General features: G+C 38.1%; 1 protein-coding gene across 3 annotated transcripts in view; it reads right to left on the minus strand.

The window, feature by feature from the left end:
* PHKB (phosphorylase kinase regulatory subunit beta) overlaps nt 1-18,433 on the minus strand; it is a 303,729-nt gene that overhangs the window by 238,262 nt on the left and 47,034 nt on the right. For all 3 annotated transcript variants that reach the window (XM_073884358.1, XM_025852340.2, XM_025852337.2), the window contains 2 exons: nt 5,896-5,985; nt 4,021-4,159 (listed from right to left, as the gene is read on the minus strand). In XM_073884358.1, coding sequence (XP_073740459.1) covers nt 4,021-4,159; nt 5,896-5,985 — 229 coding nt within the window. The remainder of the gene's footprint in view (nt 1-4,020; nt 4,160-5,895; nt 5,986-18,433) is intronic.

Raw genomic sequence — 18,433 nt, forward strand, 5'->3', positions numbered from 1 at the left:
AGCTTCTAGTTTCATTGTGTTCTGTATTTCTGGTTTCTAATTCATTGATCTCTGCTCTAATCTTAATTATTTCCCTTCTCGTGGGTGAGTTAGGCTTAATTTGTTGTTCATTCCTCAGTTCTTTAAGGCGTAAAGATAGTTTGTGTATTCGGTATTTTTCTATTTTTTTCAGTGAGGCTTCGATGGCTATGTATTTCCCACTTAGGACCGCCTTTGCCGTAACCCATAGGTTTTGGACCGATGTGTTTTCATTTCATTGGTTTCTATTAATTGTTTAAGTTCTTCTTTGATTTCCTAGTTGACCCAAACATTTTTAAGCAGGATGGTCTTTAGCTTCCAAGTGTCTGAATGTCTTCCAGTCTTTTTCTTGTGATTGAGTTCCAGTTTCAAAGCATTGTGGTCTGAGAATATGCAGGGAATAATCTCAATCTTTTGGTATCAGCCAAGACCTGATTTGTGACCCAGTATAGGTCTGTTCTGGAGAAAGTTCCATGTGCGCTCGAGAAGAATGAGTATTCTGTTGTTTTAGGGTGGAATGTTCTATATATATATCTGGTCCAGTGTGTCATTCAAAGCTCTTATTTCTTTGTTGATTTTCTGCTTAGATGATCTGTCTGTTGCTGAGAGTGGAGTATTGAAGTCTCATACAATTAACGTATTATTATCAATATGACTCTTTATTTTGGTTAACAGTTGGCTTATGTAGATGGCTGCTCCCATGTTGGGGGCATAGATATTTACAATTATTAGATCTTCTTGTTGGATAGACCCTTTAAGAATGATTTACTGTCCTTCTGTATCTCTAACTACAGTCTTTAGCTTAAAATCTAATTTTTCTGATATGAGAATTGCTACCCCAGCTTTCTTTTGAGGTCTGTTGGCATGAAAGATGGTTCTCCATCCCTTCACTTTCAGTCTGGATGTATCTTTAGGTTCAAAATGAGACTCTTGTAGACAGTGTATGGATGAGTCCTGTCTTTTCAACCAATCTGCAATCTTGTGCCGTTTTATGGGAGCATTTAGGCCGTTTGCATTGAGAGTGATTATTGAAACAGATGATTTTATTGTCATAATGTTGCCTGTGAAATCCTTGCTTCTATAGATCGTCTCTGTAAATTTCTGTTCTATATCACTCTTGGGGTCTTCCCCCTTTTATAGAACCCCCCTTAATATTTCTTGCAGGGCCAGCTCAGTGGCCACATATTCTTTCAGTTTCTGCCAATCCTGGAAGCTCTGTATCTCTCCATCCATTCTGAATGACAGCCTTGCCAAATAAAGTATTCTTGGCTGCATGTTCTTCTCATTTAGTACCCTGAATATGTCTTGCCAGCCCTTTCTGGCTTGCCAGGTCTCTGTGGACTGGTCTGACATTATTCTGATGTTCCTTCCTCTGCATAAAGAATCTCTTTTCCCTAACTGCCCTTAATATGGTTTCCTTGGTTCTGAGATTTGTGAGTTTTACTATTATATGCTGGGGCGTTGGTCTGTTTTCCTTGATCTTGAGAGTGGTCCTCTCTGCCTCTAGGACACGAATGTTTGTTTCATTCCCCAGATTAGGGAAGTTCTCAGCTATGATTTGCTCAAATAAATCTTCAAGTCCTCTCTCTCTCTACACTCCCTCAAGGATCCCAATAATTCTGACACTGGAACATTTCATTCCATCATTTATTTCTCTAATTCTTTTTTCATGGATTTTAAGCTGTTTGTTCCAGGCCTCCTCCTGTTCCTTCTTTTCTATCAGTTTGTCTTCTAGATCACTAATTCATTCTTCTGCCTCATTTACCCTAGCTGTTAAGAGTATCTAGACTGGATCTCATTGTTAGGATTTTTAAGTTCTGCCTGATTAGCTTTCATTTCTGCCCTTAGAGAATCTATTTTGCCATTAATGGTTTTCTCCATCCCAGCTCTTGTCTTCATAACTGTTACCCTGAAGTCTATTTCCAACATCTTGCTTATATCCATACCCATTAGTTCTGTGGCAGAGGTCACAGTCTCTGAATCTTTCCTATGTTGGGGGTTCCCCCTCTTAGTCATTCTGTTGAGGGTGGTTGAGGGAATGTACAGAGTCCAAATTACTGACCACAACCCAAGCAAGATCCACCTGTTTTATAGGGACCTTAGGGTTCTTGGCCTCTTGTTCTTCCAGCCTGTCTTCTGGGGGAGGGGCCTGTTGCACTGTTACTCAGAAAGCCCTTCTTGGGGAGAGTTGCCCTGCCCCCTTTGGGGGGATGGGCTCAGTGAAAACCAGTTTTGGGGAGCTTTTGTTCTCTGGGGGTTTTCCCCAGGGGCTTTCTGCATCTCTTCCGAGTGTCAGAGCAGAAGTGACCATATCCAAACCTCTGTCTCAGAACAGAGAGATCACAGTCTGCTCTCCACTGAGCTCTCCAGGCCACACTGTCTCCGTTTATGTCTGTGCTGCTAAAACCGCAGTGTCCTGGGTTGTGTGCCCCAAAGCAGCGCTCCCAGCCCTTGATTCCAGGTCCAGGCACGTCTCTGCCCTTTGTGCTATAAAACTGCAAGCCGCCCCCGCTTCACACGCACGCCCCTGCGGCTCCAGGTTTGAGTCGGGGGACTGCCCTAAAGTCCTTTCCCTGCTGCTAACGGTCTACAAGTCTGTGCCTGATCCCCAGCACCGGACACTTTTGCGCTCCAGCAGAGCAGGATCCCGGAGGCTCCCTCCCCCTTCCATTTATCTTCCTAAATCTGCCCACAGATCACTGCTCCCCACTCCATACCTTGAGACCAACTGCCTGAGATATTCTCTTTGTAGAGATCCAGATATATCATCTTACATCTCAGGCTGATTTCGTGGGTGTTCAGAGTGGTCTGGTAGATATCCAGCTTAGTTCAGGGGACCATTTGAAATAGGATCCCCTATTCCTCTGCCATCTCATACTTATTTTCTAATCTACTCTGATAGCTACATTTTTAAAGAGTCCAGGCAAGTTGTCTTATAAGTAGCAACAATTTGGCTTTATCTGATTGTTTATTCACAGGTAGATCTGTTTTATCAAAGTCAACATGCATGATGTGCATTTACCACTATGTCACAGTGAAGCACCTACTGTTCCATTACTAGCTTGACCACTTGGTTAAGGTACTACTGCTGTCCTCTATACTTCTTTGTGTGTGTGTTAAGACCAGTAGTAGCTTGACACTCATTGAAGCTTTACTGTGTTCACAGAATATGTAAAGAAATGCTTGTAGATAAGCAAACGACTGTGTTAAAGGTGATTACTTCATATTATCTCAGTATTTGATTTCCTTTTACAAATGCAACACATCAATAATTTAAGATAGAGGAATCATGTTCATGTGAAAGATACAATTTTCAAATCAGAAGAATATGCCTATGTCTCACCTTCAGAAAATTAATATTCAGAAACCTAATCTTAATAACAGTGAAAATGTATTACCACAGACTGTAAGTCAGGACACATGTTGAATGTTTTCCATATATAACAAAGTAAAGTAAGAAGATATTTTGTATTCTGAAGGGATTTTCTTTTGTTTTACTTTATAAAATAATTAAGATTCACACCCTGATTTAACAAGTGATACCTCAGTGAAATTGTAGGGTCTAAAACACTAAAGTGAGGTAGGGTGGGATGGGCCCTAGCCCTGCTCTATCATTAACTAGTTGTGTAACTTTCGATATATCTGTTAACTACCTGGACCCCAGTTTTATCATCTGCAAAATTCAATCAGCCTTCAAGTCCCTCTGATTGAAAGCAACCAACTCAAGGAGAATGGGGAGATCATTCTGCCAAAGACGAATGATGATTTAAATACCTAGAGATGAAAAAATTTTGGTGACAAAGTCATAAAATGTTAGAACTAGTCTTGTGTAAACCCTTAGGAAAATTTAAATGTTTAGAGGCCTAAAAAGAGACGTGAGCAGCTACAGATCACACAGTGAATCAGCAACAGAGCCAAAATATAGCTGCCCAATTTGTCTTGGGCCAACAAAACCCTATTACCCAGACTGAAAGCTTACTAGAAGAGCACACACCAGCTTACCTGTATGCAAGAGCTAAAGCCCAGGCCCCAGCAGCGCAGTACAGACTGTCCTGGATTTTTGCCTTCTGATCATCACCACATGTTTTAGTGGGAAAGAGACCTGTGGTTGGACTTTGATAGAGTAGCAATGTTGACTTGACTGGAATGGAACACAAGAAAAAGAAGGAATTGTACAGCCATCCATTTTCCTTGGGCTGAAGATCTTAATCTTTAGTTTCTTCATCCTACTTCTGACAATTCTGTTGTTCCTAAATTTACCTATAATATGCAACTTTTTAGCATGCATAAGCTGCTTCATGTAGGTCACTCCAGTTTAAGTGGGACTCCACCCTAAAGGAAGGGTATTTCCACTTCTGAGGAAAGGACTAAGCTAATTAGCAATTAAAAACCTTTTAGAATATCCTACCTAACGTTAGTATTGTAAGGGAACATTAGGTACAGAAAAAAAAATAAGACCAATTAAAAAAAGCGTATTTTCAACAAGTTCAATAGGGAAACAAAGCAAATGTACACCAAAGAGTGGCATTAGTCACTAAATCCAAAACTAACTCAACTGCTAAGTAAACCTGAATCTTGTTTTCGACTGATGACTAACTTGTGTCTTGTCTTCAGAGGAATGTATTCACTTTACTTTAGATATTATATTATACAGGCTAGAGATATGTTTAACATTTCAAAATCAAACCCATCCTTATATGACATGAAAATAAGTACATAAATATTTGGAGAACATTTTACTTAAATAAAAGAAGTCTGAAATTAATGCTTTATTACCTTTTATAAAAGTCTTAAAATATAAAAATATACTCACCAAAATTACATTTCCTAAAAGCTATTTTATTCCTAACTAAAAATGTTTTTCCACAAAATACATTAAATTATTCTCATCTAGATTGACCTATGTCGCCTTCTTTTAGTTTTTTAAGGACCTAAAGCACTCTGCTCCTTCAAAGAGATTAAAGAATTAAATTTTTCTTTCTCAGACAAAACTGATGTTATCATTACCATTTTTTTCTGAATACCAGGGTATTTATCATTTTTCCCCAAGTAAAGAATTGGTCCTTATAGTGTGAAGTAAGCAACTGACATTTCTTCAAAAAGGTATGTAAATTTCTTTACCTAGTTATGGCCACAAAGATAATAAAAGGGACATATAAGAATATATTCCAGAATTGTGACCAAAATAAGATGAATTAAGGTTTTACATGAGGTTAACACAAACAACAAAAAAATCCTTATCTTAGGAGAAATAAATAAATTAAATTTTATATTATTTGCCATACAAGGCCATATAAATGGCACAAGAAGCAAAATGGCAAAAATTAATAGGCTTTTCTTACAGTCTGATGAACAAAGAGGAGTCCTGTGTATACACATCTCAAGTCAATTACTCACATTATAAAACAAAATCTGCTGCTCTTGGCAAAACAAACAATAACAAATAAAATAGAGACCTGTTATTAGTAATAGTAACGAGATTACCTTTTGTATCTCAATGAATTAGAAATAGATTTAAAGGCTTAGGACTACTTGGGAACCATGTATAGGTAAATGAGTGAGGAATACTACAAAATCTTTATTAAGTAGTAATCGAGAAACAGCCTCTAGTTCTCAAATCTGGTAATGTTTAGGAGGGCTAAAAGGACACAGAAGAAATTGGTGACGGTTTTAAAATTATTCAAGGGACAGATGACTTGCTGGAATTCTTTTATACCAGTATCAATATGTAATTGGAATATATAGCTGCCTCAGCAATGAAACTACCCCAACATCCAAATGAAAGAATATCATCATGCACATAATATATGCAATATAAGGCAGAATAAATACTAATGATAACTACCTAAGGACATGTTTTCCTTAAGTTTTTCTTACCAATTCTGTAATAATGATCCAATTTATCCCACAGAGTTTCATTATCAGGTCTCGGAAGATTAATGCTTTTAAGAGGTTCATAAACTGAGCCTAAAAGAAAAATGAAAACTCATCAAATTCAATTATTTTTCCTGAGAAAAACAAAGAAAACTTCTAAATAAATGAAAAAGCACTACTTAGCAATCTAATTTGCATTTTTATAAGTGAACTACCACATTGTATTCCTGGTCAAATTTTTGGGAGGGAAAGAGAGAGAAGAAAGTGCCCTTGTAACAAGTACAGAAGGGTTTTAAATGTTATGGGAACCCCTACCCTCACCCCTGACATGTATACATACATACACACACCCACACCCACACCCCCACACACCCACACATACATATATACATATATATACTGGTCCCAACAACTCAAATACCAGTAATACTTATGTGCTAGTCACAAGTTCAGTAATGTCGGTTCCTTTTGAGAAATATCTACTTAAATGCCCTGAAATCCAAACCTTATTCTTTATGCTCATGATCAGGCAATTTTCTGTCAAATGATCATACTCCAAAAACCTCAAGGAAAAAAGACAATGCTGACATGTTCCAAAGTCATCCATTCCATGAATATTCAGATAGTTTTCATACTGAAATTCTGAAGCCTCCATTTTCTCCTAGGTAGATAAAACTCATGCCTTATTATCTGGACTAAAGCAGAAACCATTTCTACTTCTCAGCCATGAAAACTACTACAAGGTATTAGCAGAGCATACTGCTCAAAAGCTACAGAATACACAATAATTATGAAAATTTTCCACAAAATGGATACAGAAAATTGTTCACTTGACTAGTGCACATTTTCAACTACTGACTGAAATGAAGACATCTGGACCTTCAGCCATCAGACTAAGTACTGGCTCTCATTCTTGTTAAAAGGACTCAGAAATTATAAAATCTCAAGGTCACAACAAATCCACCTCTGGATTCAGGTAATATACGTCATATAGTCTAACAACACAGCACAAGAGTGGCCCTAAAATTTACCTGGGGTTGGAAGGAGAATGTGTTGGCGTGCATTAAGAATCTTTTTCTAAAAAAATTAAAGCACTTCTGTTCATAAAAGTGCTATGTCCAGTATGCTAGTATAAAGCCAAGGTATTTGGAATCCCTTTAGAGAGATAATAAACATTATGAAGTAAGAAAGGAAAGCATCTATACATTAAGGCAATAATCTCATTATCTTCTGTTGGAAAGAGAGATGATTTATGCATCAAAACAGGAATATGAAATGACCTGAGTGAAGAGATTTTCTAAGAGTCTTCACAATGACACCAAGCAGAATGGTCCCAAAGGGAAGAATGGGGAGGCCTACCAACCTAGTCAGGAAAGTATCAGGACTCCTGCACAAGAGGCAAGGGCCTGGCCCGGCCATGCCCTCTGCCTCCTTGCATTCAATAGTTCTGTGTAGATATAAGCATATGGGCAACCTGGCAGTTTGGAAAAAGTAATATGGCCACTGCTTACACGTTAGGTACTAACCTCTGGGAATCTACAACCTCTCTGTGAACCTCATTCAATAATTAATAAAATAAAATCAGGTACAAATCATCACAAGTTTTAAGTTGTGAATACATATATACAAAAATTAAAGGAGACACCTTTGCTGGGGTGGAAGGACTGTAGAAGAATGAAATTTCTATTTTTATTCAGAATTCTATTATTAGAAAAGCTAATATTTTGCTTTATATAAGAAAAAAATCACCAGAAGTTGCATATACTTTCATTACATATAGTTAAAACAATACATGTGCATATGGATACAAATTGAAATAGAATATGCAAGACTGAAATCCACCTTTATATCTACCATAATAATTGTAAGCGAGTTTATTTTGAAAGATTATTTTAATGACATTGTATCATGGGTTTTAGGGTAAAAAAAAAGTGCTATTACATCTAAGGTGCCCCTGAAATCACCAATGGAGTTTGGTAAAAGCTACAATAAATAAACAAAAGGAAAACCAGACTTTTCAGGAAAATAAAAACCTATGCAGTAAGAGCTAAAAGAGAAGATGTTCAAAGCACAGCAGAAAAGTATAAAAGTAAAATCACCTAACTCACTAAGAATCAATATTTTCTTATACTTTCTCATATCGTCAAAGAAAGCCCATGATGAATTAAGAACAGCTTGCCTAGATAAATGTTAACATTTTAGTGATCACCATTGTATTGCTTCTGAAGTAACTCCGTAAAATTAAACAAGGATGTTCCACACAATTTATGGCAAACAGTACCACAAATCTGGAGTCAAAGGAAAAGTAATCAATGGTAACATTTTAACCAAGAATTAGACACCTGAAAAGCTTCAATACAAATAAAAATGTGGAGGAGAAAGCAATCAATAGAGCATGAATTCCCAAAGACAATGAAAAATATGCAAAATTACAGAAAACGCTAATAAATCTTTAGAGTTCAAAATGAAATGAAGTTTTTAAATGTGATTTCTTCCTTTTCCTGTTTCACCCAGTCGAATTACACCTATATTCAAACATCACAAAGTAAAATAAAAATTATCTTTTTCCATTTGTAAAGATGAGTTTAAACATGTTGATCGGATTTTTCCCTGTCAATTCTCTTGCTATTAGAAAAATACAATCAACCTACTCTTCATTTCAGAACACATCATTGCCAAAGACATTCACTGACAAAGAACAGTACAAGAAGAGGCAGAAGTTGTTCCTTGAAGAGTAATATTTAGCTTTATCATGAAAGAGGAAAGGGTTATTATTTAGGAGATTAAACAAGGAGTTTCCTAAGAAACTTCCATGAGACGAAAACAAAACTAAGAGCATAACAAAGGTACAAACTTTATGAATTTGGCACTATAAAATACCAAGAAGGTTTCTGAGTGTTATGGGGAGGCTCTTAAGCAATCACAAAATAGCACTGGTAATTCAAATACCAACCACTAAAAGAATAAAAATGAGAACTCAAAAGGGAAGTCAAGGTGCCAAACAGATCAGCAAGCCAAAACAGTATCAATAGTCTATTTTTGGGCATACAATTTTTCACTATATGATTGAAAACCCTTTAATAGGGTATATACAAAAATGTTATTAATCAAGACTCATGAATCCTTAAGTAGCTTTATCATTTTTTCATGTATGGTGATAGACTAAAATACCATTATTTATTCATTCAGTTAATATATGCAGTGTATGCATAAAACTCTAGACCATACATCTAGTAGACTACCAGGACTCAAAGATCAGTAGGAAAGGGAAGATAAGGTTTTGAATAAGAGTAACTCCAGTTAGAGTGGTGAGTTTCTTAAAAGACAAAGGATAGGAAAATTCAGTCCCCCTGAGAGGCTGACAGAACAGGAAACTCCTGCATTGCAATCTCTGAAAATAATAGCAATTTCAAATAATGAACTGCCATCTGAATAGGAAGATAACAACTGAAATCTAGGAGAACATGAAGTCATACACATATACAACACGTACCTGCAGACATATTACCAGAGCTCAAAAGCTTATACATGTGTCTTATAAAACAAGACACTACATACCAAGGTATTTTTTGCAGTGATACACATTAAAAGGTTTAGGTGAAGAAAGTATATAGATAACAGGGTAGATTTTATTGAACACTGATCCAAGTATGCCCTTTCATGAGATAGGGAATTTTATTACAAATCTAAATCCTTAGAAAGGCCTAGAGGGTTCTGATCTTCTCCCTCAATTAAAATAATTTCTTTTAAGATTAAAAAAAATACAACATTCCATCAGCCTAAAATAGGCATCACTAACATTTTGGTATATTCCTTTCAAGCATTTCTTTAAGCAACATTTATAAACATTAATAAAAATTTACCACACGTGCAGTCATAACATACATGCTGTTTCTATCATTCTTTTTTCCCTTATCTCACTTCTTGCCCTCTTCTGTCCTCATTCCCATGTAACCACACTTCTTCCATATCTATATAACAAAACATATATGCATAAATGAGGGAAGAGTCTTTCATTGCTTTTTTTATAAAAAGGGAGTCATGAAATAGACCATTCCTTGCTTCTTGTTCGTCTCATTTGACAACACACATGGAAATCAAAAGAGGCAATGGTTCTTTCTTTGACTGCTATATATTCCTGGGTTTTAATACAGTACAACTTATTCAATTATTCCTCTATCAGTGAGTATGTAATTTGTTTTCTACTTCTGCCATCATAAACAATCTGCAAAACATCCTTATACATAGATATAGCAATAGTATGCTAGAACCAACTAATACTGGTTGGAGAGTCAAGTGTTAAATTTTCAGGAATTTTGGGAGCTGGTTATGAAACACATAAATGAAAATTAAATTATAAAAATTTACAACTGGATAATTATTAAAAACAAATGTAATAAATATTCAAAACTCATCACTTCCTAATTATATAGGTTCTTGAATTGACTCATACCTACAGATCTGTACATTGGAAATACCATGCAACAGCATGTCACAACATGTCTCTTTCTAACTCCGCATTCAGTGATATCATGTAGATTTGAGTAGTTGTGACAAAAACTAAATGGTTTGCAAAAGCCTAAAATTTTTACCATTTGGCCCTTTATAGAAGTTTGCCTGCATCTAATCTAAATTCTCAGTAGTATTAAATTCAGCAATAAATGTAGTTTTTACTAAATAATAGCAAACTGCATTTTTTAAAAGGCTAAAACAATTCATATTCCTACCAGATATAAGTGCGCCATTCTTTTAAAAGTTTTTCTAGGGGCGCCTGGGAGGCTAGTCGACTGAGTGTCCGACTCTTGATTTTGGCTCAGGCCATGGTCTCAGGAGTCATGAGATTGAGGCCTATGTTGGACTCTGTGCCGAGCATGGAACCTGTTTAGGATTCTTTCTCTCCCTCTCCCTCTCTGTTGTGCTCTCTCTCAAAGAAAAAAAAAAAAAAGATTTTCCATCTAATAGTATCTCACTTTTGTTTTTCATTTCTCATACAACTCATGAGTCTGAAAATCTTTGCAAACTGGCCATTTGGATTTGCTCTTCTGCAAATTGCCTACATCCTATTGCCATTTTTTATTGTTAGTGTTAGTCATCAATTTCTAAAAGTTATTTGTATATTTTGTTTGCTATTTAATATTTCATTTCAAGTGTTTTCTCCTCAGTTTTCATTAGTATACCAACACTATAATATAAAAACTTTCAAGAGTCAAATATATCTCTTTCCAAACGTGGTTTTCTTTTTCTTTTTAAAAAGGTTTTTGACAAAATGAGCAAAGGGAAAAAGAGAGAGGGGCAAACCAAGAAACAGACTCTTAACTATAGAGAACAAACTGATGACTGCCAGAGGGGAGGGGGGTGGGGAATGGGTGAAATAGATGATGGAGATTAAGTGCACTTGTGATGAGCTCCGGGTATTGTATGGAAGTGTTGAATCACTATACCGTACACCTAAAATTAATGTTACACTGCATGTTAACTAACTAGAATTAAAATAAAAACTTAAAAATAATAAAATAAAAAGGGTTTTGACAACTCCTAGGTTACATAGTCACCTCAATTTTCTGCTAAGCTTTTTATGATGTAAAAAAAAATTCCTGTTTATGTATTTGATCAATTGGGAATTTGTTTTCTAAACTGCTTTTATTTTTTTTTTAATTTATTTTAGAGAGGGAGCACCAGCAGGGGGAGGGGCAGAGGAAGAGAGGGAGAAAGAAAAGCAGACTCCTCGCTGAAAGCAGAGCCGTACACGGGGCTCGATCTCACGACCCCAAGATCACGACCTGAGCTGAAATCAAGAGTTGAACACTTATCAACTGAGCCACCCAGTTCTCCTAAACTGCTTTTAAAGTAAATAGGGAGGTCCAGACTTTTAAAAAGATCAAATTGGTTCACATTTCTTTTTTTAGGTTACAGAATACCGATTAGAAAGATCCATTTATCCTAAATTATAAGGAGACCCCATCCCAAGTTATGGGATTCAAATAGAACATTTCCTCTTGAAATAATATAACTTAATTTTCAAAAGCTATATAAAAACTATACTGTCTAATAATGAAGCATTTGGCCAACTTATTTTCTCACAGATACAACAATTTTATGCAAGATTTCAAACCTATCTGGAATATATGATGTTTACAATAGCTTAAACAATAGCTTTATGTGTAGTCACATTAATGTCTCTAAAAATATCACTGCTGGGATGCCTGGGTGGATCAGTCGGTTAAGCATCTGCCTTCAGCTCAGGTCATGATCCCTGTGCCCTGGGATCGAGTCCTGCATCAGGCTCCTTGCTCAGCAGGGAGCCTGCTTCTCCCTCTGCCTGCAGCTCCCCCTGCTTGTACCCTTGCTCACTCTCTCTCGCTCACTCTCGCTCACTCTCTCTCGCCCATGCTCTCCCTCACTAATAAATAAATAAAACCTTTAAAATTTTTTTTAAAATAAAATAAAATAAAAATATCACTGCTTCAGGCAATATAGATTTTTCTAAAAAGTATTTTATGTAGCACTCAATACTGAATATTGAGACAAAATTTAAAAATAAAGTAAACAGCATACTTTCATTTTTCTATGGGTCTTGGGTTCTAGCAGAATATAAACAAAATTTTCAAAAGTAAAACCTTACCCCAAGGAAAGATCAGTATCTTCCATCTGCGTTTTATTAATGAATGTCCTACTTTGGAAACAGAGCAAATTTAAGTTCACTAATTCTAATGACTGCAACTTTAGAATCCTCTCCTGCATTAGCTCAGGGTAAGCAGCTAATTGTATACATAGAGGACACATTAAGTGTTGTGACTTTTCAGTCAGGAACAAGTCTCTGAAAGCCTAAGGAGTAGTTTTTGAAGGTTCCAAGGTACAGAGGCTATTAAACTAATAAGAAAGTATGTACGAAGAAGCAGTAAATAACCAAAATCCCAAGAGCTAAATGTTCCACAAGATAATTAAGAACTAAGCAGAATGTGAAGACCTTGTATTGTAGAGTCAAATAGTCCCACAGGTTCATGAGATTTGTATATTCATTGTACTCACATACGCATGTAGAAACGATAAGGAGGACAGGAAGGGCTAGAGCAAGTAGGCATGGGAGAGCAAAGAGACAGCCTTGTATAGGAACATACAAAATATATGCAAACCTTTGGGGTTTATCAGTGAATTACTGATAAAAACCTGTGGTTTATCAGTAAATTACTAAAACATTAATTTGGGGGCTGCTAAGATAGCAAGAGTTCTCAGAGTACAATAATCTGTATGTTTATCTTATATATAAATCCATATTTGATACAATATGGATTTTCAAGCAACTTTGAAATTTAAGTTACATCTTTAACTTCAGATGATATTTTCTTCATCTTAAAATTCCCTTTTACTCCTCACTGATAAAAACAAGAAATCTACTATAGAGAAGGGACAAGTTATTCAAATACATGCTCACTCTATATCCCTGATGCCAGTACTAAGAGGTTCTCAAGAAATATTTAGTGAATTGAACTGGATGAATCACATGATTAGAGGCCTTCTTGAATTCCCACAGAGTTATTGTTCTATATTCTGCATTCTTATAACATTTTTAAGTACCTTAATTTTAGCTCTTCCTTGTCATGATACGTTTTATTTTCACTATTCAATTAATGTGTTATACTACATTGGAAGATGATCAATGATAGGGACCATACCTAGTAGTAGTAGGTGGCATTAACATGTGGTAGGAAGGAAGGAAAAGGAGAAAAGCTGACAAAAATATGTCTCAGAAAACTTTTGATGACCACTTTTACAATTTTTTTCTCACAAGCTACCCTATATCTCCTGTTACTGCCCCATCCACATCATCTGATTTAATGATTGTCCCACTTCTTCAGACTTCCATAATTAGACAAATTGAAAAACTTCTCTTACTAACTTTAGAATGTACATGTTAACTTTTTTTTAAGATTTTATTTATTTGACAGAGAGAGAGAGATAGTGAGAGCAGGAACACAAGCAGGGGGAGTGAGAGAGGGAGAAGCAGGCTTCCTGTGGAGCAGGGAGCCCAACGTGGGGCTCGATTCCAGGACCCTGGGATCATAATCTGAACCAAAGGCAGACGCTTAACGACTGAGCCACCCAAGCGCCCCTACACATGTTAACTTTTACAGTTAAAAGATTTCAATATACTATACATGACTCCACAATTCAAGCACCTTCAAGATCACCAATACCTCCTTGCAAAACAAAAAAACAAAACTTAAACCATGATTTTCTTTACTGTTCAGTTCCATCATGCACAGAAATTTAAAATATTAAGGAATAAATGTACGCCCAAGTAGGGGAATGAATAAATTATGACACCTCCATTCAATGAAGTACCTTGAAACAGTTTAAAGGAATGAGTAGATCTCTTAAAATATCATGAAAAAACAAAAAAATACTGTGAAAAACTAACATCATATAATAAGATTTACAGTATGATACCACATGTTGCAAAACTAAGCAAAAATAACTATACAGAGGGAGAGAGGCAAGATGGCAAAGGAGCAGGGGACTCGGTTTCAACAGGTCCCCTGAATTTAGCTGGGTATCTACCAAACCATTCTGAGCACCCATGAAATCAGTCTCAGATGTAAGAATATATATGTGGATCTCTACAGGCAGAAAAGCACTGCCTGTTGCAAGGTAGGAAGGGCGGAGTCATGAATCTTCGGGGAGATATCGGAAGATAAACAGAAGGGGGAGGGAGCCTCCATAAGCCGGCTCCTGGAAAGTGATATATCACCGGAGTGCAAAAGCATCCTGAACCAGAGACCAGGCAAAAACTCCCAGGGTGGTAGCAGCAGGAAAAGGGCTTCAGAACAGTGCCGAGACAGGATCCAGGAGCTGCAGGCGCCCCCACAAGCTGCGGCTGGCTCAGTATTAGAAGCACAAAGGGCAGGGACACGCCCAGGCCCCTGGGACAATCTCTGAGAGAGTCAGTATGGGTGTGCACCACGGGGGGGGGGGGGGGGGTGGGGGGGGGGGTGGTCTGGGGTTCTCATCAGTGCATACAGTGCATACAGTGCATACAGAAATGGAGACCTGTCCTGGAGGTTTTAGTGAAGAGAGCAGACTGCAATTTCTCTGCTCTGGGCCAGAGGTTTGGGTGGGCCATTTTTGCTCTGACCCTCGGAAGAGACACTGAATGCCCCAAGAGAACAAAAGCCCAAAAGACCAGGATCCACTGAGCCCATCCCGCCTACAGGGGGCAAGGCAACTCTGCCCAAGCACTGTTTCATGAGAAACAATGCGGCAAAACCCTCCCCCAGATGAAAGACTGGAAGAAAAATAAGACAAAAACTCTATGGAACCCATAAGACTATAAAATCCCAAAACCAGGGAAAAAGAGTATATTGAGCTCCAGGAGTTGCTTCATGGCTTTTTTATTTTTCAGATACAACTCTCTTTTTCTTTTTGTTCTTTCTCTTATGCTTTTACCTTTTTCTCATTTAAACTAGTGGTTAATATATCAACTTGTTTCATAGTAACTTTTTAACTTGTACTTTTTTAGCCCACATTTTTTTAAAGATATATGCTTCATTGTAGTCCTTCTTCCCCTATTCAATATTACCTTTATATATATACAAATTCTACTTCCCCTGTAATTTTAGGAAGTACTGTCCTCTAACAAACAGACCAAAATACACCCAGGAAAAACTGAAACACTTTACTTCCTCCGCACTGAGAGATTATAGCCCCCTTCCCCTCACCCCCCTTTTTGGTTCCTTTTTTTAAATTTAAAATTTTCTTTTAATTCCTTGATTTTATAAATTTTATTCCTGGGTTTCACCTAGGCTTCTTCAGTGGCGGCTTCCGACCACTTTGGCTTTTTCTAGGATGCATCTTGCTTGGGTCATGGTTGATATTTTCGACTCCGTACATTCCCTCCAGCATTCCCCAACAGAATGATTAGGAGGAGGAAACTCCAACAAAGAAAAGAACCAGAGACAATGGCCTCTGTGACAGATCTAATGGATATGAATATAAGCAAGATGTCAGAGATAGATATCAGGGTAGCAATTATGAAGTTAATAGTTAGGCTTGAGAAAAGCATTAGCAACATAGAATCTCTAAGAACAGAAATGAGATCTAATCAGGCCAAACTTAAAAATGCTATGAATGAGATGCAGTCTAAACTGGAATCTCTAACAGCCAGGGTAAATGAGGCAAAAGAACAAATTAGTGATCTAGAAGATAAACTGATAGGAAGGAAGCCCAAGAGAACAGACTTAGAGATCAGTGACACCATGAATCCTTCCAATGTCAGAATTATTGGGAACACTGACAGGGTGGACAGAAAGAGGACTAGAAGGTATATTCAGGCAAATCATAGCTGAGAACGTCCCTAGTCTGGGTAAGGACACAAACCTTCATGTCCAAGAAGCAGAGAGGATACCTCCCAAGATCAATAAAAATAGAAAACACCCTGGCATCTTACAGCCAAGGAAGCTACCCTGAGAGCAGCTAGGAGGAAGAGATTTCTTATGTATGAAGGGAGGAAAATCAGAATGTCAGACCAGTCAAAAGAGCCACGGCAAGGGGCGGAGCAAGATGGCGGAAGAGTAGGAGACCTAGATTTCGTCTGGTCTCAGGAATTCAGCTGAATAGGGATCAAACCATTCTGAACACCTACGAACTCAACAGGAGACCGAAGGAGAGAGTAGCAACAACTCTCTGAACAGAGAAGCGACCACTTACTGGAAGGTAGGACGTGAGGAGAAGTGAATCCGAGGCGATATTCGGGAGGATAGACGGTGGGGGAGGGGCCTCCGCCGGCCGCTTCTGGCAAGTGATAGAGCCGCGGAGCACAAAATCGGACCTTTTAGAAGTTGGCTCAGCGGAGGGACGTCGCTGCAGTGGCTAAGCGGGGGTGGAATCCTCCCGGGACAGTGTGGTCTCAGGACCCTTGGGGTCACGGAGAGACCGGGGGTGCCAGAGTGCGCCAGAGCTCCCAGGTATCAGAGCGGGGAAGCCGGCTGCAGAGACGGAGCAGAGTCGCAGGCTCTCAGCTCGGGGTTGCCATAAACTGTGATCTGCGGCCCAGTCGGGTCACGGCTCCCCCAGCAGGGACCCAACAAGCAGCAGATCCGGGGAGAATCCCCTTCCTTCCCAGGGAGGAGCGGTGCGGGAACGCACTGCAGGGATCTGCTGGGTTTGGAGACTCCGTGCGGGGTCGGGTGCCAGAGATAGCAACGCTCGATCACAGGCCGGGTGAGCACGGAGTGCGGCCGGAGACCGGGGACACGGGAGTGACTGCTTTTCTCTGGGGACACACTGAGGAGCGGGGCCCCGAGTTCTCAGCTCCTCCAGGTAGAGACTGGGAGGCCACCATTTCCGCCCTGGTCCTCCAAAGCTGTACCGAGAGCTTGCAGGGAACAAAAGCTCCTGAGAACAAACCAGAGCAGCTTCCTTAGCCCGAACCGACAAGGGCGGGGCAATTCCGCCTCCGGAAAAGACATTTGGAAACGACAGCAACAGGCCCCTCCCCCAGAAGATCAGCACAAACAGCCAGCAAGCCAAGACCAAGTTGATTGATCAAGGAGAATGGGAGAACTCCAGCGCTAGGGGAATACTGCACATAGATTTATGGCTTTTTTTTTTTTTTTTTACCATGATCCATTATTTCATCAAAGTTAATTTTTGTTGACTGTTTTTTTTTATTTTTCTTTTTCCCTTTTTCAACCAACATCTTATCAATCCCTTTTTTAAAAAAAAAAAAAAAACATTTTTTATTTTTCATTTTTAGAGTCATATTTTATCCCTTCATAGTAGTTACCTCTATTTTTGGCACATATATATAAGTTGTTCTCTCTTTAAAATTGTGGGGGTACAGTTTCTTCTAACAGATCAAAATATACCCTAAATCACTAGTGTATGGCTTTGTTCTAGTCTCCTGCCTGATCACATTCTCTCCCTTTTTCCTTTTTTTCTTTTCTTAAATCTTCTTTCTTTTTTCAAACAACTTATCTTACCAAGTCCTTTCATATAATCTTTTATAATTTTCATCTTTACAGTCATCTTCCATCCCTTCATTGTATCAAACCTTATTTTCTACATATATGTCTTTCTTCCTTTAAAACTTTAGGAGGCACTTTTTTGTACCAGACCAAAATACGCCCAAAATCTGGTGTGTGGCACAGATCTATGCACTAGCCTGATCATTTGGATCACATTCTGCTTTTTTTGTATTGTTCTGTTTTTGTTTTTATCCTTTTTTTTCTTTTTTTTTTCTCTTTCTTTTTTCTTTCTTTCCCTTTCTTTTACCCTGGTTTCAGGTCTTTTCTGATTTGTATACAGTATATTTGCTGGGGACGTTGTAAACCTGTTAGCATTTTGTTCTCTCATTCATCTATTCTCCTCTGGACAAAATGACAAGACGAAAGAAATCACCTCAGCAAAAAGAACAAGAGGTAGTACCGTCAGCCAGGGACCTACTCAATACGGACATTAGTACGATGTCGGACCTAGAGTTCAGAATCATGACTTTAAAGATACTAGCTGGGCTTGAAAAAAGCGTGGAAGTTATTAGAGAAAC

The sequence above is a fragment of the Callorhinus ursinus genome, unplaced genomic scaffold (genome assembly GCF_003265705.2).
Source record: "Callorhinus ursinus isolate GAN/ISIS: 27379988/994484 unplaced genomic scaffold, GSC_fseal_2.0 scaffold56, whole genome shotgun sequence".
NCBI classification, from domain to species: domain Eukaryota; kingdom Metazoa; phylum Chordata; class Mammalia; order Carnivora; family Otariidae; genus Callorhinus; species Callorhinus ursinus.